General features: G+C 35.7%; 1 protein-coding gene across 3 annotated transcripts in view; it reads left to right on the plus strand.

The window, feature by feature from the left end:
- The window catches only part of TMEM38B (transmembrane protein 38B), a 44,611-nt gene extending 39,528 nt beyond the window's left edge, over positions 1-5,083 (plus strand). For all 3 annotated transcript variants that reach the window (XM_081066154.1, XM_081066151.1, XM_081066153.1), the window contains one exon: positions 4,115-5,083. In XM_081066154.1, coding sequence (XP_080922280.1) covers positions 4,115-4,327 — 213 coding nt within the window. In that variant the 3' untranslated portion in view covers positions 4,328-5,083. The remainder of the gene's footprint in view (positions 1-4,114) is intronic.
- Positions 5,084-22,088: the final 17,005 nt, after the last annotated feature.

Genomic DNA, 22,088 nt, shown 5'->3' on the forward strand with positions numbered 1-22,088 from the left:
TCATTATCTGAGATCTGCTGGAGGAATTGACCCTTGGAAATTCATGGGCTTTTTTGAACCTTAAAATTTCCCCTTCAGAACCATTTTGACACCAATGTAATTTCTTGAGCAAATCTAAACATCTCTGAACACTGTGTATTCTGTCAGATAAAGTATTGGTAGCACTCTCCATTCTACCTCTCAATGTCTTGGTTGCTTCTACCTATAAATACATATGGAAAAGAATTGAATGATTAGAAATTTTCTAGTCTTTCCTAGAGGCAATGTTCTGCAATTCACTGAAAGTCTTTGACTTCAGATTATGATAGAATGCAGTGTATTTAATGATTGAACTCAAAATATATGGTGATAGAAGGAGAACTGACTCTGCCGGGTGACATACAATGCAATATATAGATGATGTATTATAGAATTGTACACTTGAAACCTGTATAATTTTACTAATCAATGTCACCCAATAAATTTAATAAAAAGTTTTAAAAGGACAAGAGTGGCTGAATGGATAAAAAAATAAGACTCACTTATATGCTACCTACAAGAAATTCATTTCAGATATAAGGTCGCACACAGAGTGAAAGTGAGGGATGGAAAAATATATTCCATGGGAATGGAAACCAAAGAAAGCTGAGGTAGACAAAATAGACTTTAAAACAAAGACTGTAATAATCGACAGAGAATAACATGACATAACGATAAAGGGTTCAATCCAATAAGAGGATGTAACATTTGCAAACATTTATGCACCTAACTAGGAGCACCTAAATATATAAAGCAAATGTTAACACATCTAAAGAGAAAAATAGATAGCAATACAATAATAGTAGGGGACTTTAAGCTCCACTTTCATCAATGGATAGGTCATCGAGACAGAAAATCAAAAGGAAAAGTTTGCCTCAAACGACATATTAGCCTGTATGGACTTAACAGAGATATAGAGAGCAATCCATCCAAAAGCAGCAGAATACACATTCTTCTCAAACACACATGGAACATTCTCCAGAATAGATCATATGTTAGGTCACAAAACAAGTCTTAATAAATATAAGAAGATTGAAATCATAATAGATCTCTTTTGACCACAATTGTATGAAACTAGAAATCAATTATAAGAAGAAAACTGGAAAATGCATAAATAAATCATTGTTTAATGAAAAAAAATATGTGGAGGTTAAATCACATGCTACTGAACAAACAGTGTATCAAAGAAGAATTCAAAAGAGAAATCAAAAAATATTTTGAGACAAATGAAAATGGAAATACAACAAACATATCAAAACTTACAGGATGCTGCAAAAGCAGTTCTAAGAGAGGCGTTTATAGCGATAAATGCCTACTTCAAAAAGCAAGCACGTCTCAAACAACCTAACTTTACACCTCAAGGAGCTAGAGAAAAAAGAACAAATGAAGCTCAAAGTTAGTAGAAGAAAGGAAATGACAATGGTCAGAGCAGAAATATGCGTAAGTGAAATAAATTGAAAAACATTAGAACAGATAAGTGAAACTGAGAGCTGGTTCTTTGAGAAGATAAGCAAAATTAGTAAACCTTTAGCTGAACTCACCAAGAAAAAAAGGACTCAAATAAATAAAATCAGAAATGAAAGAGGAGACATTACAACTGATGCAAAGAATCATAAGAGACCACTATGAATACTTAAACAGCAACAAATTTAACAACCTGGGAAAAGTGGGTAAATTTCTAGAAACATACAGCCTGTCAAAGTAAGTCATGAAGAAATAGAAAATCTGAACAGAGCAATTACTAGTAAGAAGATTTTTGAATCAGTAATCAAAAACCTCCCAGTAAACAAAAATCTTGGACCAGGTGGCTTCAGTGCTGAAGTCTACCAAACATTCAAAAGAGAATTAATACCAATCCTTCTCAAAATCTTCCAAATAACAGGAGAGAAGGAAATGCTCCAAACTCATTTTATGATGCCAGTATTACCCTGATACCAAGCCAGACAAAGCTTTTCCTCTAAGATCAGAAACAAAACAAGGATGCCTGCTCTTCCCAGTTTTATACACTTTTATTCTTGGAAAGAGAAATAGTATTGGAAGCCCTAGCAAGAGCGATTAGGCAAGAAAAAGAAATAAACGCATCCATATTGGGAAGGAAGAAGTAAAACTGCCTCTATTTGCAGATAATATGGTGGGTTATATATAGAAAACCTTAAAGACTTCACCACAAAATGGTTAGAACTAATAAATGAACCCAATACAGTTGCAAGATACAAAATCAACATAAAAATTGAAGAAGACAAAAATAAGTGGAAATATAGTTTGTGTTTGTGGATCAGAAGATTTAATATCAGTGGAATGTCCATACTACCCAAAGTGATTTACAGATTCAATGCAATACCTATCAAAATTCCAACAGCATTTTTACAGAAATAGAACAATCCTAAAATTTATACAAAACTACAGAAAGACCCCAAATAGCAAAAGCACTCTTGAGGGAAAAACAGCTAGAGGCATGACACTCCCTGACTTCAAACTATATTACAAAGCTATAGTAATCAAAACAACATGGTACTGTCATAAAAACAGCCACATAGAACAATGGAACAATTGAGAACCCAGAAATAAAACCACACACATACGATTAATTTATGCCAAAGGAGCCAAGAATATACAATGGGGAAAAGACAGTCTCTTTAATAAATGGTGTTGGGAAGACTGGACAGCCACATGCAAAAGAATGAAACTAGACCCCTGTCTTACACCATACACGAAAATCAACTCAAAATGGATTAAAGACTTGAGTTGAAGACCTGAAACCATAAAACTGCTAGAAGAAAACATAGGCAGTAAGCTCCTTGGCATTGGTCTTGGCAATGATTTTTTGAATCTGATACCAAAAGCAAAGGTCGCCAAAGGTAAAAATAAAAAAGTGGGTCTATACCAAAATAAAAAGCTCCTGCACAGCAAAGGAAACCATCGACAAAATAAAAAACAACCTACTGAATAGGAGAAAATATTTTCATATCACATTTGATGAGAGGTTAATAATCCAAAAAATGTGTGAATAATTCATGCAATTCAGAAAACCAAATAACCCCATTAAAAAATGGGCAAAGGACCCGAATAGATTTTTGTTTTCTGGAAGAAAACATAAATATAGCCAACAGTTACATGAAAAGGTGCTTAACATTACTAATCATCAGGGAAATGCAGATCAAAACCACAAGGAGATATCACCTCATACCTGTTAGAATGGCTATCATCAAAAAGAGAAGAAATAACAAATCTTGGTAAGGATATGGAGAAAAGAGAACCCTTGTTCACTGTTTGTGGGAATATAAAATGGTGTAGCTACTATGGAAAACTGTGGAGGTTTCTCAGAAAATATAAATAGAACTCCTGTGTGACCCAGCAATTCCACTCCTGGGTGTTTATTAGAAGGAAACGAAAATGCTAATCAAAAAGATACATGCATTCCCATGTTTGTTGTAGCATTATTTACAATAACCAAGATAGGAAAACAACCTAAGTTTTCATCAATGGATGAATAAAGAAAATGTGGTGTAGATGTATACAATGGAATATTATTCTGCCATAAAAAGGAACGAAATCTTGCAATTTGTGACAACATGCATGGACCTTCAGGACATTATGCTAAGTGAAATAAGTCAGACAGAGAAAGGTAAGAACAGTATGAGCTTAATTATATATGGAAGAGATTACTGGTTGCCAGAGGCAGGGGTTGATGGTGGGCCAAATAGAGGAAGGGGATCAAAAGATTGACTTCCAGTTAAAAATTAAATAAGTCATTGGGATATAATGTTCAGTTAATAATACTGACTATAGTTAATAATACTGTTTTGCATATTTGAAAGTTGCCAAGAGTAGATATTAAAAATTCTCATCACAAGAAAAAAAATTTTTTTAAACTATGGTGATGGATGTTAGACATATTGTGATCATTTTGCAGTATTTACAAATATTGAATCGTATGTTGTACACCTGAAACTACCATAATGTTATATGTCAGTTATACCACAATAAAACACATTTTGAACTTTTTCTTCTTTTTATAATTGACTTTCTCAGTTATCTCAGTTATGAGAAAGAAAACATTTGAATTTAAATTCAAAATTGAACTTTTTTTTTCCAGATAACCATGATGATTACACAGACTGCTATTATGCCTTTTGCTCCTTTTGAGGATACACTGAGTCGGATGCTGTTTGGCTGGCAGCAGCAGTTCTCGTGTGAAAAGAAAAGTAAAACAAAATCATCTTTCAATGGTACTGGTTCATCGACCTCAAAGCCTATAGCTGATGCTTCAGATAACGTTAAAAAGAAGCATGCTAAGAAGACTGAATAAATTTACTTGATGAGTTTTAGAAGGCAAAAAAATATTTTTTCTTATCTACCTGTCAGATTGTGGTAAATATTTATATATAAATGATGTAAAATAAAGACTATATATAAGGAATGGAGGTGACAAAAAGAAAGAACTTCTTTCTGTTTCTGGGAAACTATCTCTTTGTGGATTGTAATTCTTGTGTTATGAGTGTTTCATGTGAAATTGTTTTTCTAAGTTATATAAAAATATTCTATTGTGATTATTTTATAGTTTTATATCGATAAAAGAAGCCTAGATTTTTTTAATGTTAGATAAAGGAAACCTACTATCATTGCAAAATTACAAAATTTAAAGCCTTTTTGTTTTATGTGGGTATTTTCATACAAGTTTAATTTGAATCTATTTGAGCTTTAGTTCAGCAAAATTAAACTTTTATTTCACATTACCATCATAGTTCCTAGCTATTAAAAACAATTCCTGTTTAATTTTGAGCACTAGGAAGAGTAAACTTTACCTAAATCACTTTATATTATGAGTGAAAATAAATTACTAGTTTATATTTCAGATGTAAACATTGTATTCTGTTTGTTTACAGTAAATGGAAATATCAGAAATTTTAAAAATTTGTTTGTAGTAGTATTTATTGTTTAGTGAGAACAGGGTGAGAGTATGAGTTTTGAAGTCTGTTTCATGCACTTGTTTGTACTATCTTTTTTCTCAAAATCAGGGGTATAATTTTTAATAAATTACTAGTCCCGTGTTTTGTAAATTTCATTTGAGGATCTTATATTTTTTTCTCTCTCCTTAAAACACATTTGTTTTGACTGTAGGAGAAATTATTCTTTTCAGCGTTTACATATTTTTCTTTCTGGTCTTAGTTGGTTTGAATACATTGATGGTAGTATCTTAATGATTCAACAAAAATAATTCAATTTAAAAATTTCCTCTTTATGTCTCTAATGGGAACTTTTCAGTTTTCTAGTTGAAATGTCTCTCTCTAGATTGCGTATGTTTATGTTATATTTTAATCTATATGTACATTATTCTAGTTGAAATGTCTCTCTCTAGATTGCGTATGTTTATGTTATATTTTAATCTATATGTACATTATTCATTTTATTTTAAATTAATACTAATTATCCTTATGTGAACGTTCTCAGCTCTAATGAGAATCGTCCTTGGGCCTTTGGTAGTAACCAGTTAACCAAGAGGAAACAGACTCATGGTAGTCCATTTTAGTGAAGAATGGTGATGTTAAATCTGGTTCCTGTTAGATTTTCTTGCTTTATTTCATAGTTTAAAAATCCACTTGTAATGTTAAAATTCTGTGACTGACATTTCTTCTGTCCAGACCATGAATCTGCTACCTGCAAAGAGTTAGTATGTATCTGGCATTTTGGATGACTAAGTACTCAAATCACATTCAAGTTAGAAGTCTTTTATTTTAAAACATTTTTAACAAATATAAACACCAACAGGGACTATACTTTTACTTGTTAAAATTATTTTTCGGGGATTAAAGACCTTTGAGGATACTAAGATGTTTATTTTTAATATAGTGACAGGAGGCATTAAATATTTAAGAGTTCCTTATTACAGTTGGTGCTCTTGTAGTTATCTTGTTAAAATGAACATGTTACTAGTTGTTGACTTAGTTTTGAAGTTTGGGCTTAACTATAGTTGAAATGGCAGGAATCTTGTTTTACACTTGTTATTAAAGACAAATTTATTAAAATAAGTTATTTAGCACCAATGGAGTATTACATTATTTTATGTTTTTTTCTTTTATATTTTATTTGAGTTAGGAGTTCCGAACTCCTCTGGCATTTAGACTTAGTGTATGTGAGGTGTGATCAACAAATACAGTGAATGTTTAAATTAAAAAAAATTATGATAGTAAAAACACATTGCTGTCAATCCTCCTCAAAATACCCCTTATCCCATCGTTCTTGCCACTTTCTGAAGCAGTTCTGGAAGTCCTCTTTGGTGAGTGTCTAGTTGCGCTGTTGTGGCTGCCTCCATGTCTGGAACTGATTCCAAACTTTTCCGTTCATGGTCATTTTGACTTCAGGGAAGAGCCAGAAGTCGGATGGTGCCAGATCCAGTGAATAAGGTGGATGAGGACACACTGTAATATTATTTGACAGAAATTGCCATATACCAGAAATGATGTGTGACATGGAGCCTTTCGTTGTAATCACAAAATACAGTGAATGCTGCCACTGAGTGCCATCCAACGGAAAGACAAGCATCTTCAATACAGGAAATGGTGTGTCAAACCTTAGTAACAGTGTGTGACAGACAAGGTTCAACTTGTTCGGTGTAGGCCGTTGGATGTGAGCTACAGTTAAGAAAAGGTGTGTTTTAGGGGTGGCTAAGTTAGCTCAGGTGGTTAGAGCGTGGTGCTGATAACTCCAAGGTTGCCGGTTCAATTCCCACATGGACCACCGTGAACTGCGCCCTCCTTTAAAAAAAAAAAAAGAAAGAAAAGGAGAGAAAAGATGTGTTTTAAAGTGTGCCGTAAATCATCCTCCATGACAAGGCTTCGTGTGACAAATCACTTCTGATATATGACAATTTCTGTCAAAAACATTTTTGTACAAATCTTTTGGTGAAGGTATGTTTTTATTTCTTTTGGGGAAATACCTAGAAATAGAATTATGTTTAGTTTTATAAAAAACTGCTAGGCCTTTTTTCCAAAGTTGTACCGTTTTATATCCCACAACAATGTATGAATATTTTAGTAGCTCTCCATCCTTACCTAGGATTAGTGTTGTCAAACATTTTAATTTTGTCTGTTGACAATGGGTTGTTTGTAAATTTTATGGTTTTAATTTACATTTCCCTGCTGATTAATGATGCAGAGGACTTTTGTGTGTGCTTATTGGCCATTTGTATATCTCCCTCTCTGAAGTGGCTCTTCAGATCTTTTGCCCATATTTTATCGGATTTGTGTTTTTGTTAAGTTGTAAGAGTTCTTTATATATCTTGGATATTGATCCTTTGTCAAACAATTATTTTGCACATATTTTCTTTCTTATCTGGCTTATTTTTATCATGATATCTTCTAATGAGCACAGGTTTTAAATTTGGAAGAAATCTAATTTCCCAATATTTTATAGTTACTTTCTGTGTCTTAAGAGACTTGCTACCTCCAAGTCATGACGATGTTTGCCCATTTGAGGAATCCCGAATAAAGGAGTGCCTAGCTTTTAGCTTTCTTTTGAGAAACACTTAGAAGAGAAACACTCTATACCATTATGTAAATCTGTTGCTCAGCAAGTCACTCAAGCCTAATTTTTGATTTTGCTTCTTGAAAATCATTATACGTGTCACTTTTTCTTTGTGCTACAGATTGTACATTAAAGGAATTTAGGACTTTTTCTGTATATATGTGTTTAGGGACTTTCTGTGGGCAGGCTTGACCTTGATTTATCAACTCTGATATTTATAAGAGATGGTGAATAAGAATGTGATAATAGAAAATATTTTAAAAATGAAATAAAAAAATTTTCTAAGCTCAGTGTAGGTATGGGATTGGTTGGGAAGGTAGTGGTCCGTATTGAAATATATCATCTAAGTATGTATTTGTGGTGACAGAATGTAGACAAGTAGACCTTAAAGATTAATTTACAGGGCAGACTGTCCAATAATCCATGACAATACTAAATTGTGTGGCACACATAACTGAAGGTGAGAACTATTACTTTCTCCTATACTTAATAAAGAGAACTAAGATTTAATTGGGATCAAGAAAAAATTCAAATATAGGGACTATTATTAGCAAACAATGGTTTGGTGGGGGTGAGGAAAGGAATGGAGGGACTCCTGCCAGACAAATTTAATAACTTCAGACGTATTTTTACCCCTGTAGAATTGTAGTATTAGTAAAGAGGATAAAGTTGATAATAGATATTTGTATTTTTATAAATATTTTGTGTAATGCAAAGTTTGACTTAAAAATTCAGTCCAATCTCAATAAAAATAGACTAGATGGAAACCTTCCTTGAGAATAATACAAAGTGAAAGAAATCTGCTACAGTGGCTGATAAGCACCATTGTTACAGTGACATCTTAATGAGCTGTGAGAGGAAGTACATAGCATCTTGAATCAATTTTCAAAGGACGTTAGGTGTTACGAAAGCCTGTGATGACAGGAAAAATTTAAACGCTAATAGTAGGCTTGGAAAATGATTCAGCTTAAAAATGAGCATACATCTGGAAAGAATTATGTAAGGCTCAAACTTAAGGAACTACGCATGCATTTTGTAATAAACTTTGAATAACAAAAATTAATGAACCATTAGCATGTTACAGTGTTTTGTTTTTTGAGAGCTCTTGACATTTTGGGTGTTAATGTTACTGAGGAAGAGAGTAACTCATGTTATAGGACAAATCACAGCCTTTGCCATGACTGCTTACTGTGAAGGACTGTTGTGAAAATAAGATAATGTATGTGAAAATGTTTTTAAAATATTATTTTCCAGAGAATAGTCTAGTTAATGTATAGGTGAAACCAGAGTTCTACAGTTTGGAGTTCAAAGAATAAGCACCAGTCATTTCCCACGTGTGGTGTTTGAATTCCACCAGCCAGTAAGACAGGAAGTTCAGGAGTCCATTCTCATTCTTCTGTTACTTTGTTTTATTGTTATTAGGATGGTGTGGTGTGACGGTCTTGTTAGGGAGCAGCTCAGTCCCTGGCATTCTGACTCATGCGTTTCAATCTGTCATTTCTATCCCTGCACCACTGTGCCAATTATCACATTCACAGTCAGTGTCTGATCTTTCATGTTCTCGGTAGGATACAAGCCCTCAACAGCTCACATTATTCTTCCCTATGATTGCAGACTATGTATTATGACAAATTTTTCGGTAATTAAATCCACTTGAACATGATCTTTCAAAAGCCCTTCTCTCTCCTTTCAATGTGGTGTGTTCCAGGGGCTTCAAGTTTGGTCCTGCCTCCTCGTCTTGAGCAATGTTACTACTGTGCTCTTAGTAAAGGAGACTTGGGAGCCAAACTATCCAGAATCTATTTCCAATCCCTCTGAACCAAATGGCACAAATTCAGTTGATGACCATTCCTCAGAGGTGGCAAAGATTGGAGTCAATAGGTGTATGGGGCAGAAGGCATGGGCAGTAGGAACAAGGTTGAGAATTGCTAGGAAGAGATGAAACTCCTAAGAAAAGCTCCCGGGAGGACAAGTGCTTCCCGTGCTGGCAGTTACCCCCAAATACTGGGTCAGAAACAAGCTGGCAAAGGTTAAATCTGCTCTAGCTGCCGTCAAGGCTGCGAAGGTGAAGTTGTTTCACAGCAGTTGTTGAAAGAATAAACATCCTGGGTCATGTGCCATTGAGATGTTTTAATTTCCTGATAGACCTCTCAGCAATCCACTCTTTTTGTTTCACTTAACACTACCTCCCAGCACACAAACCTAGGACCCTTATTCCTGTTTCCTCCTTGGTGACTACCTCCACAAGGGGTCATACTGAAAGCCATTCAAAATACTGTTAGTTTTGTTAATACTTAATTTTGCTAATAAGCCTCTGTTGGAGGACAGAAACTCACTTAAGAGATTCTTTGCAGAAAAAGATCTGCTTCAAAGTGACTTTTAGTCTTTGACTATTCAAAATGCAGCTGACAACTCAACTGTAGAAGAGAAATTAAAACATATTTAAACTGACAGTGCGCTCTCCTCAGAAGGCACCCCACTACCTAAAAGAGACGGAAAGTTCAATTCAGGCAAGGGTGTGAGGAAACTGGCAAAACAAGTAACTTCTACTAGAAACAATTCTTCAAAAGAGGTTTTATCTGAATTGCTTTTAAATTTTTAATTGATGCATAACATTCAGAAAAGTGCACAAATCATAAGTGTTTGTCTTGTGACATGATCACAAGAAACACACCCATGCCTTTGTCCTGGTATATGACTTATTTTGTGCATATTATGTTTGTGAGACTCATCTGTGTTACTTCATGTAGCTTATAGTTCACTCATTTTCATGTTAGTATTGCGCTGTATGACGACACCTCAGTTCATGTATGCAATCCATGCATATGGAAATTTAGATTGTTTTGAGTTTTGGGCTGTTGCAAGTATTGCTGCTATAAATATTCGATTGCATATCTTTTGGTGTACATGTATGTGTTGCATATATTTTTGTTTCATATATTCTTAAGAATGAAAGAGCTGGGTCCTGGGGTATGAACATACTTATATTCAGCTTTTGTAAATAGTTTCAAAAAGTTTATCTAAATAGTTGGCATTTATATGGCTTGGTGCTCTCTGAGTTTTCTGGATCTGTGATTTGGTGTCTGACGTTTGGGGAAATTCTCAGTCATTATTACCTCAAATATTTCTTCAGTGCCTTTCTCTCTTTCTTCTCCTGGTATTCCATTACATGTATGTTATACTTTTTGAGGTTTTCACACATTCCTTGGATGTACTGTTCCTTTTTTTTTTTTTTTACAGTCTTTACTCTCTTGTTTTTTGGGTTTTTGAGAATTCTATTGATAACATCCTCTAGCTCAGAGATTCTTTCCTTAGCCATTTTCATCTACTAAATAAGCTCATCAAAGGCATTCTTCATTTCTGTTAACAATGTTTTTGGTCTCTAGCATTTCTTTTTGGTTTTTAGGATTTCCATCTCTCAGATCACATTGCTTGCCCATCTGTTCTTGTATGCTGTCTGCTTTATCTGTTGTAGCCCTTAGCATATTAGTCATAGTTATCTTAAATTTCTGGTCTTATAATTCCAACTTCCCCACTATGTCAGGTTGTGATGCTTGCTCTGTCTCTCCTAATTGTGCTTTTTGACTTTTGGTATGCCTCCTAATGTTTTCTTGATGCCCAGACAGAATGCCCTGGGTAAAAGGAACTGATATAAATAGGCCTTTAGCAATGTGGTGGTGAAGTGTGGGGCCAGGGGAAGTATTTTATAACCTTATGATTAGATCTCAGTTTTGTAGTGCCACTGGACTGTGAACTGCACGAGTGTTTCTCAGCGTTTTTCTATCCCTTTAGGTGGGACAGGAAGGCTAGAGTGGGCTGAAATTGGATATTTCCCTTCCCCCCATTCAATTAGGCTCTGATAATATCCCAGCATTTAAAAAAAATTTATTTTAATTAAAGTTTATTGGGGTGACAATGGTTTGTAAAGTCACACAGGTTTCAAGTGTACAATTCTGTAATACATCATCTATATGTCACATTGTGTGTTGTGCAGAACTGACTCTGGGTGGTGAGCACCCCAGCACTTTAAGCTGTGGTTAAGTTAGATTCCCCTAGGGCAGGCCTACTTAAGAACACTCTCAGGCATGTTTCAAAATGGTTCCCTTATCCCCACCCTGCTGGATGCCCAAGGGATTTTTCTCTGAAATTTGCTGTGGGAATCTAGTTGAGCTCCTGCAGGGAAGTATCACAATATTGAGGTACCCACTTATAACTAGGTTTCCCTGCAGTTCCCCTGCTTTCTGTCTCTATGAATTTGACTACTTTAAGAACCTTACATAAGTGGAATCATACAGTATTTGTCTTTTTGTTGTCAACAACGAACCTTCAGAAATTTTTCAATCACAGTTCAGGTTTTCTTACCAGGCACAGCTTTCATTGGCAGTTTTTGCTGGTGAGTCTCTGCTCCTTTGAACTGCCACACCCTCTATTCACACGTCTCTGCAATCTTTGGGATGGGGTGGTTTGCCCATGTCCTCCCCTTTCTTATGGCTCCAAGAAGAGCTGTTGATTTTTCAGTCTGTTAGGAGTGGCGACTTCCAAGATCCTTACATGTGGAACTGGAAATCTAGAAATTGGGACTCCCTCTTTTTTTAATTTTTTATTGTTTTATATGTATATATATATGTGTGTGTGTATATATATATATAAATTGATGCATAACATTCAGAATAGTGCACAAATCATAAGTGTTTATCTTGTGAAATGATTACAGAGAGAACACACCCATGCATTTACCTTGGTGTGTCTGAATTATTTTGTGCATATTGTTTGTGAGATTCATTTGTGTTACTTTATGTAGCTTGTAGTTCACTCATTTTCATGCTAATATTGCATTGTTGGACCTACACCTCAATTCATGTATACACACACACACACACACACACACACACACACACACACACACACGGTGCCAAAAAGTGTATACACATTTTAAGAAAGGAAAACTGTATTAAAATTGTAATACTCAATATATACCGATAACAAAAGATGAATACAAGTCACGTTTGACTTCTGCAATTACAAGAGGTGTTCGAAATGGTTACCATCAGTGTCCAGATGCTTCTGATTACGGCAAACTACTGCTTGGGCAATGTTGACCAAAGGGCCCACTTGTATACATTTTTTTGGCACCCCCGGTATATCCCATCTTACCCATTTTTAATTGTACAGTGGATATTAAATACATTCATAATGTTGTGTAACCATCACCACCATCCATCTCCATAACTGAAACTCTATCCATTAAACAATAACTCCCTATTCCCCGCATTCCCCTGCCCCTGGCAACCACCGTTTTACTTTCTCTCTGTATGAATTTGACTGCTTTAAGAACCTTATATAAGTGGAATCATACAGTATTTGTCTTTTTGTTCCTGGCTTATTTTACTTAGCATAATGTCTTCAACGTTTATTCGTGTTGAAGCATATGTCAGAATTTTCTTCCTTTTTAAGGCTAAATAATATGCCATTGTAAGTATATACTACATTTTGCTTATTTATTCATCTGTCAATGGACACTTGGATTTCTTATATTTTTTAGCTATTGTGAACAATGCTGCTATGAACATAGGTGTACAGATATCTTTGAGATCCTGCTCTCCATTTTTTGGGGTATATATCCAGATGTGGAATTGCTGGATCATATGGTCATTCTACTTTTAATTTATTGAAGATTTGCCATACTGTTTTCTACAGTGGCTGTACCATTTTACATTCCCAAAAATGGTGAATGAGGGTTCCGATTTCTCCAAGTTCTCACCAACATTTATTATTTTTCTGTTTTTTTTTTATTTTATGGTAGCCATTCTAATCATTATGAGGTGGTGTCTCATCTAGTTCCGAAATAAGTAGTGATGTTAAGCATCTTTTCATGAGCTTCTTTGCCATTTGTATATTTTCTTTGGAGAAATATCTATTCCTTTGTCCGTTTTTTTGATATAGTTGTTCATTTTTTGTTGTTGTTGAGTTTTAAGAGTTCTTTCTTTGTTGTGGATATTAACCTTTTATCAGATATATGACTTGCAAATATTTTATCCCATTCTGTGTGTTGCCTTTTTACTTTGTTGATATTGTCTTTTGATGCACAAAATTTTTTAATATTCACGAAGTCCAATTGTTTATTTTTATTTTTGTTGTCCTTGTCTTCGGTGTCACATCCACAAAATAATTGCCAAATCCAATGTCATGAAGTTTTTTGCCCTATGTTAAGAATTTTACAGTTTTAGCTGTTACTTTTAAGTCTTTGATCCTTTTTGAGTTATATTTTGTATATCATGTTAGGTAAGGGTGCAACTTTTTTCTTTTTCATGTGGCTATTCGGTTTTCCCAGCATCACTTATTGAAGACTGTGTTTTCCCCAATGGAAGGTCTTGACACCTTTCTCAAGAATCATTGGACCATATATGTGAAGTTTTATTTTTGGGCTCTCTAGTCTATGCAGTCTATATGTCTGTCTTCATGCCAGTACCATTTTGATAACTGTAAATTTGTAGAAAGTTTTGAAATCAGGAAGTGTAAGTCCTCCAGCTTGTTCTTTTTCAAGATTGTTTTGGCTATTTGGGGTTCATTGAGATTGCATATAAATTTTAGGATGGATTTTTCTATTTCTGAAAAAGAAATCATTGGAATCATTGATACGGATTGCATTGAATCTGTAGGTCACTTTAGGTAGTATTGACATCTTAATAATATTTAGACTTCCAATCCGTGAACGTGAGATATGTTTCCATTTATTTATGTCTTTTTTAACTTCTTTCAGCAATATATTGCCGTTTTTATTGTGCAAGTCTTTCACCTCTATAGTTAAGTTCATTTCTACCATGTTCCCCCAAAATAAGACCTAGCTGGACCATCACCTCTAATGCGTCTTTTGGAGCAAAAATTAATATAAGACCTGATCTTATTTTAAGACTGGATCTTATATAATGTAAGACTGGGTCTTATATAATGTAATATACTTTAAGACCTTATATAACATAATACAATATAATATAACATAATTTAATACCGGGTCTTATATTAATTTTTGTTCCAAAAGACACATTAGAGCTGATGGTCCGGCTAGGTCTTATTTTCGGGGAAACACGGTAAGTATTTTATTCTTTTTGGTGCTATTGTAAATGGAGTTGCTTTTGTAATTTACTTTTCAGATTGTCATTGTTAGTATATAGAAATACTATTGTTCTTTGTATTTACTTTGTATACTTTGATTAATTAATGAGTTATTTTTGGGTGTGTGGAATATTTAGGGTTTCTACATATAAGATCATCTGTCAACAGAGATATTTTACTTCTTCGTTTCCAATTTGAATGTCTCATTTCTTTTTCTTGCTAATTGCTCTGCTAGGACTTTCAGTTGTATGTTGAATAGAAGTGGCAAAAGTGGGCAACTTTGTCTTGTTCCTGATCTTTGAGGAAAAGCTTTCAGTCTTTCACCATTGCTTATGATGTTCTTTGTGGGTTTTTAATAATATGGCTTTTATTATATTGAGTAGTATCTTCTATTCCTAGTTTATTGAGTGTTTTTATCATGAAAGGATATTGAATTTTGCCAAATGTTTTTTCAGCATCATTGAGATGATCATGTGGTTTTCTTCCCCTCTATTCTGTTAATATACATTACATTGATCACTTTTCATATGTTGGACTACTCTTGCATTCTAAGAATAAATCCCACTTGATTATGATGTATAATTATTTTAGTATGCTGTTGAATTTGGTTTGGTAGTATTCTGTTGAGGATTTTTGCATCAATGTTTATAAGGGTTATTGATTTGTAGATTTTATTTTTTCTTATAGTGTTGTTAGGTAGCTTTAGAATCAGTGTAATACTGGCCCTACAGAATGAGTTAGGAAGTGTTCCTTCTTCCTATTTTTTTGAAAAATATGAGAAGGATTGGTATTAGTTATTTTCAAATGTTTGGTAGAATTCACCTGTGAAGTCACTGGGTCCAGGGGTTTTCTTTGTTCGGATATATTTTTATTACCCTTTACTAGTTATATGTCTTCTTAGATTTTCTATTTCTTCATGTTTTAGTCTTGGTAGCTATAGCATTTCTAGGAGTTTATCCATTTCATCTAGGTTATCCAATTTGTTGGTATACAATTGTTAATAGTATTCTGTTATAATTATTTTTATTTCATTAGAATTCGTAAGGTTCCCACTGTCATTTCTAATTTTAGTAATTCTCTTTTATTCTTCTATTCCATCTAGCTAAAGGTTTGTCAATTTGTTTCTATTGGTTTTCTCTCTCTCTCTCTCTTCTTTATTTCATTTATCTCCACCTATTCTTTATTAATTCTTTCCGTCTGCCAGCTTTGGGTTGAGTTTGTTCTCCCTTTGTTCTCCTCTCTTTGTTGCAAAGTTGGGTTGTTGACTTGAAATCTTTCTTGTTTTTAATGTAAGCATTTATAGTTATAAATTTTCCCCTTTACATGGCTTTCACTGTATCCATAAGTTTTGGTATGTTGTATATTTGTTTTCATCCATCTCTAGGTCTTTTCTAATTTCCCTTGTGATTTAGTCTTTGATCCATTGGTTGTTTAAGAGTGTGTTGTTTAATTTTCACAAATTTGTGAATTTTCCAATTTTGCTTTTTTTATTGATTTCTAACTTCATCCTGCTGTGGTCGATGGAGATACATTGTATGACATCTATCTTACAAAATCAGTTGAGACTTAATTTGTGACGTAACATATGGTCTATTTTGGAAAATGTCCCATGTGCACTTGAGAAGAATTTGTATACTGTTGTTGTTGGGTAGAGTTTCTCTATGTCTATAGATCTAGTTGGTTTATTATATTGTTTAAGTCTTCTATTTCCTTATTTATCTTTTGTTTCATCTATCTATTATGGAGTGGGGTATTGAAGTTTCCAACTATTATTGTAGAACTATTTCTTCAATTTTGTCAGTTTTTGCTTCATATATTTTGATGGACTGTTATTTGATGTTTATTATTGTATATTCTTGCTGTATTTAACCTTTTACTAATGTATTGTAAACTTTTTGATTTAAAGTCTATTTTGTCTGATGTTAATATAGCCATCCATTTTCTCTTTTGGTTACTATTAGTATGGCATATCTTTTTCCATCCTTCCATTTTCTAGCTATTTGTGTCTTTGGACCTAAAATGAGTCTGTTCTAGACAGAATATAGTTGGATCAATTTTAAAATCTGTTTCGTAAATCTCTGTCTTTTGGGGAGTTTAATCCATTTCCATTTAAAATAATTACTGATATGGAGGAACTTTCATCATTTTTCTATTCGTTTTCCTGATGTTACACAGCTTTTTTGACTCTTATTTCCTGCATTTTTGTGTTCTTTTGTGTTTAGTTGATTTTTTTCATAGTGAAACATTTAAATTTATTTCTCGTTTCCTTTTTTATATATTCTACATCTATTTTCTTTCTGGATATCGTGAGGATTATATTTAACATCCTAAAGTTGTAACACCTTATTTTGAATTTATATCATCTGAACTTCAATAACATATAAACACTCTGCTCCTTTATACTCTGTTCCCACACATTTTGGGATTTATGTCACAAAATTACATCTTTATACATTATATTCTTAAAAACATAAATGAATAATTATTTTAAATGCATTAGTCTCTTAAATTATGTACAAAACAAAATGTGGTATTACAAACCATAGTTATAACATCTCATCTAACAGGAGCAGAATACAAATTCTTCTCAAATGCACATGGAACGTTCTCCAGGATAGATCATATGTTAGGCCACCAAACAAGTCTTAACAAATTCAAGAAGATACAAAAAAAGAAAAAAAAACACTGCTGAAAGAAATGAAAGGAGACCTAAATAAATGGAAAGATATCCTATGTTTATGTATTAGAAAACATTATTAAGATGGCAGTATGTCTCAAGGCTATCTACAGATTCAATGCAATCCTTATCAAAATTCCAATAATCCTTTTTGCAAAAATGGAAAGGCTGATCCTAAATTTATATGGAAGTTGTTATGTATGAGCTCCACAGCATAGGCCACTCACAATTCACCAAGGCCAACCTGGTACAGCTGCTGCTTTATATACCAACAGTAGAAGCCAACACTGAGCCCTTCTTATGGCACCAGTTTGATTCCATTGAACTGCTTTCATCATAGAAGCATATAGACTGCTTTATTCTTACTGGAATAGACATTTCGGACACAGCTTTGATTTTCCCTGCATGCAATGCTTCTGCCAAAACTGTAAGCCCATCCTTGGGCTTACAGAATGCTTTATATACAATCATAGTATTCCACATAGCCTTGCTTCTGATCAAGGAACTCCCTTCACAGCAAATAAAGTGCAGCAATAGGCCCATGCTCATGTCATTCACGGGTCTTACCTTGTTCCCATGTTTCTCTCTTGTGTCTCATCTCTGCCCTCTACTGGTGTAGGGGCTCAACCTAAGCTACTCTTAAGCTTTGTAAGAAGAGCATGTGTCGAATAGGGACCCAGAACACCCCTAACAATGTTTTTAAATTGGGTTAACAGAAGTTCTATCTGGTTTCAGGAGTTCTTGATTACCCTAAATAAGGCAATTTCCACATCTTCTATCACAAGAACCAATTTTTTAAAAATCTGCTCTAGAAAAGTCAGGGAAGTATGTAATATAGTGGCTTTTGTTTTTTATCCTTTCATCTCTTCAGAGTGACACTGAAGTTATAGACTTACATTCTCCTTACTGAGGGATGCCAGTCAAGCCATCTTTGGATGAGCAGGCTGAGAGAAAGGCTCAGGGCTGTGTGTGTACATTCCTCATCTCTTTGCCATAAATCTAGCTTTCCTCATCCCTGAGCCCATAGGATGCTGCATTTATTAAGATGGGGTTGGCACATAAGATGTTGGAATCTCAGCCATGCGTGGTAGGAAAAACTAGCAAGCAAGAACTGAGTACAGGGCCAGGGAAGTTAACTCATCAATAGGAGGGTCCTTGTGGAGGATTCTCTGAAGGGTATTAGTGAATTGGGACTTGATCTACTTATATTGTTGGATAGGCCAACTGCAGGAACCAATGTCTCCCGTTTGTATAATGGCTCAAGTACATTCAAGTTTATTTTCACTCACATGAACAGTCCAAGACATTTCCAGTTTGTGGGCAACTGTTATCTGCACATGCATTCAGGGACCCAGGCTGATAGGCTCTTTAACAAATGGCTTTCAAGGTTGCCCTGGAAATCAACTTGCAGCCACTGGAAGGGGAAAGAGACACATACAGGTTTTTATGGCTAGACATGGAATACCACTTCTTACTTTCCTTTGGTAAAACTGAATCACATATGGCCACATCTCACTGCAAGAGAGACTCGGCTATAAGCTCAAGAAGAAGAGGAAATGGGTTGGGTGAGGACTAGCAATGTCAGACACAGCATCTCTATCCTAGGGACGGTGCTGTGGTGTCGATCGTGGCAGCAGGAGCTGGAATTCAGACAGGAGGCAGCATTCTGTCTGTATAGTCCTGCCCAAATTGGAGTAAGATGCTAACCAGCTGCCGATGTGGAGGTAGTTTTGGTGGTGGGAGTGTTACGGATGCTAGTGTCCAGGCCCTGGGAAAAGGGGGCTCTAAGAACCAAGTAGGGTGGGATTCTGGGACCTGAGACACAAGAACGAAGACACAAGTCCAGGCCCAGTGGTGATATTGAAGACCAGTGAGACAGACAGAGATTTGGGAGAAGGCTTGCATGTAAGGTCTTGCCTTGGAGCTTCTTTGCCTGTGACAGCAAGACTTCATTCCAGATCTTTGGTACTGGGGGACCTGGGACTCTTTGGGCCAGGCTTGGCTCTGGGATAGTTTTTGGATGGGCCTCCTCCTGAATTTTTTTTTTTTTTTTAGCATTGTTTTTTCCAGAAGGGCATCAAAGAGCTTGTTTCAACTCCTCAGGAGAGAGGTGTCCTGGTACCTGTGGCTGCCTCAAGCAGCCAAACTCACATCCTGGAGCTTTTAGGAATTTACATTAAAATAATGCTTGGAGGGCAGCCGGTTAGCTCAGTTGGTTAGAGCACAGTGCTGTTAACAACAAGGTGCCTGGTTTGACCCCCACATGGGCCACTGGGAGCTGCGCCCTGCACAATTAGATCGAAATAACTGCTTGACTTGGAGCTGATGGGTGCTGGAAAAACACACTTAAATTAAGTAAAAGTTAAAAAAAATTATTTAAAAAATAAATGCTGGGATACAGGTCACAAATTTCTGATATCCTGTGATCTCACAGGACACAGTTTGTCTCACCGTTTAGGCATGTGAACTTGGGGCTCAATAACTAGTAGATTCTAAATAGCCAATAGATTCTGGAGCATGAATTGCTTGCTTTGTTTGCTTTCTTCTTTGGAGGAGGCCAAAAAATCTGAACAATTGTTTAGGGCCTTCTGAAAATTGTCTTCTAAGGATGATACTGCATGTACTGTCTAGAGATGTTGTTGGAACAGATGTTGTGAGAGGCTCTTACACTCTAATATGCTGAGAATGCCCGTGTATCCCCCAGGCGTTAGCGCAGAAAACCCTCAAACACATTCATAGCACTACAGGGCGTTGCCTTCCACTTGACCCGTCTGTTCTCTTGATTGTCCAATGCACAAGGGTTATTAAGAAGCTGAAAGATGATTATTACCCTGCATCGCGGTTGCCAGCTATGTGCTGGCAGATTTTTGAAAACAGATTCAGGAAACCACTGTATGTTCGTGACATAATAGGATGTGGAAGATTCTGGTCTTGGAGTAAGGTAGTCTATTTCATACAACACAATGTGGGATGGTAAAGGAGGCAATATATTACAGTATTTGAACATAGACTCTGTAGTAAATCTGCCCTTTAATGGCAACTTGCCCTTGTGCTAATTTTAAGCATTGAAGTGCCTCAGTTTCCCCATCTCAGAAATGGAGATTATAATGTTACTCACTTCCATGGGGTTATTGGTAGAACTAAATGAGACAATGTGTAGAAAGTGCTTAGCATGATGTCTGGCAGAGAGTAGGCCCTCAAAAATGTTACCTATTATTATGGGCTAAGGTTCTTTTTAAAAATCTGTCATTTGACTAAGAAAAAATGTGAGATAAATCAGCCATCAAATTCAAACACTTGTTCTTAATGGTTAGAAATGAATCCTTGAAATTCTGCTGGTAAAAGGGAACATTTTTGATCACATCCACCTGTATCAGTCCTTTTAGTTACCCACCCAGAGAAAAATCTCAGGTCAAGTTGGGGAAAATAGCCCAAACGAAAGTCTAGAGTCGAGTTTCTCACAGTGTGAGCTACAGGTCAGTACCATTAGCATCACACGGAACTTGCTAGAAATACAAATTCTTGGGCTTGGTGTCCCAGATCTACTAAATCCGAAACGCTTGGGTTGGAGCCCAGGAATCTATGTTTTAATAAGCTCTGTAGGTGATTCTTAAGCTCAGATTTGAGGACCACTGGTGAAGAGCCTCCAGAGATAAATTTATTGAGAAAACGTAGCGTACAGTCATCGCAGAGAACCTATGGAAGGTAATGAGCCCAGACCCACATTTCTAGCTGCCTTTTGTAATCACCTGGGCCCTTCATGCCCCCTGCTCCTCCTCCTCCTGTGGCATGTTGGTGAATAGTCTCACCATCCGTCCAATTGCCCACTCTTCTACTCTCTCACTTTTCATCCGACCAGGCGCCGAGAACCTGCTGATTCCCCTCTCTGAATGCTTATATCTCTCCACTCCTCCCTGCCACTGCCTCTTCTTTCATTCAGGCTTCTACTACATCTCACAGGGTTTAGGATGACAGCGAGTGCCACATTTTTGTTGCTTTTGACCTTTGTTTCTTTTCCCACTCTACTCGCCACACTGCTGTAGAGTGACTTTGCTAAAACATGGACAGAGCAGTTGTTTCGCTGCTTAAAAATCTTCAAAAGTATAGCCAAATCCTTCGCTTAGTACTCCAGGCTCTTTCCATTCCAGGCTCTTCACAACCTACCCAGAGACTACATTTCCAGCCTTCCCTTCTTCCCAACCCCTTTCTCTCACACTTTATAATCCTGCCACTCTACCCTTTATTCTGTTAATTCTAAACTGTTTCATAACCCCTTGCTCTGTGTATGTTTCTCCCCTGCCTTAAATGTTCATCATTACCTGTTGATTGAGGTTCTGTTTAACAGCTCAGCTTCAACATCACTGACCCTGGGAACCTTCCTTGACTTTTCTAAGGAGATTTAGAAATTCTCTGTTTGGTTCTTTAGCCATTACTCCATTTTAAAAAGCATGTCCTACTTGTATGATGGTCTTTCCACCAGACTGCGAGCTTCTTAAGGGCCAAGAAATGTATTGCTTTCTATTCCTCTTTGCATCCCAATGCTCAGCACAGTGTGGAGCACTTACTATGTAGTTGCTTCATAAGTGTTTGCTGAAGGAATGAAGGAAGGAGAGTGAGTGTATTGTTACAAGAGGATTTCCTTTTAAGGAACAAAACCTCAGCTGCCCAGGCATACCATACTGCCTTCGAGAGAGTATTTACGTTCTGGATCATGGCAGCCATGGCAGAGAAATGCATCTCTCGGGGGAAACCACTG

Source organism: Rhinolophus hipposideros, assembly GCF_964194185.1.
Source record: "Rhinolophus hipposideros genome assembly, chromosome: 11".
In the NCBI taxonomy this organism is placed as follows: domain Eukaryota; kingdom Metazoa; phylum Chordata; class Mammalia; order Chiroptera; family Rhinolophidae; genus Rhinolophus; species Rhinolophus hipposideros.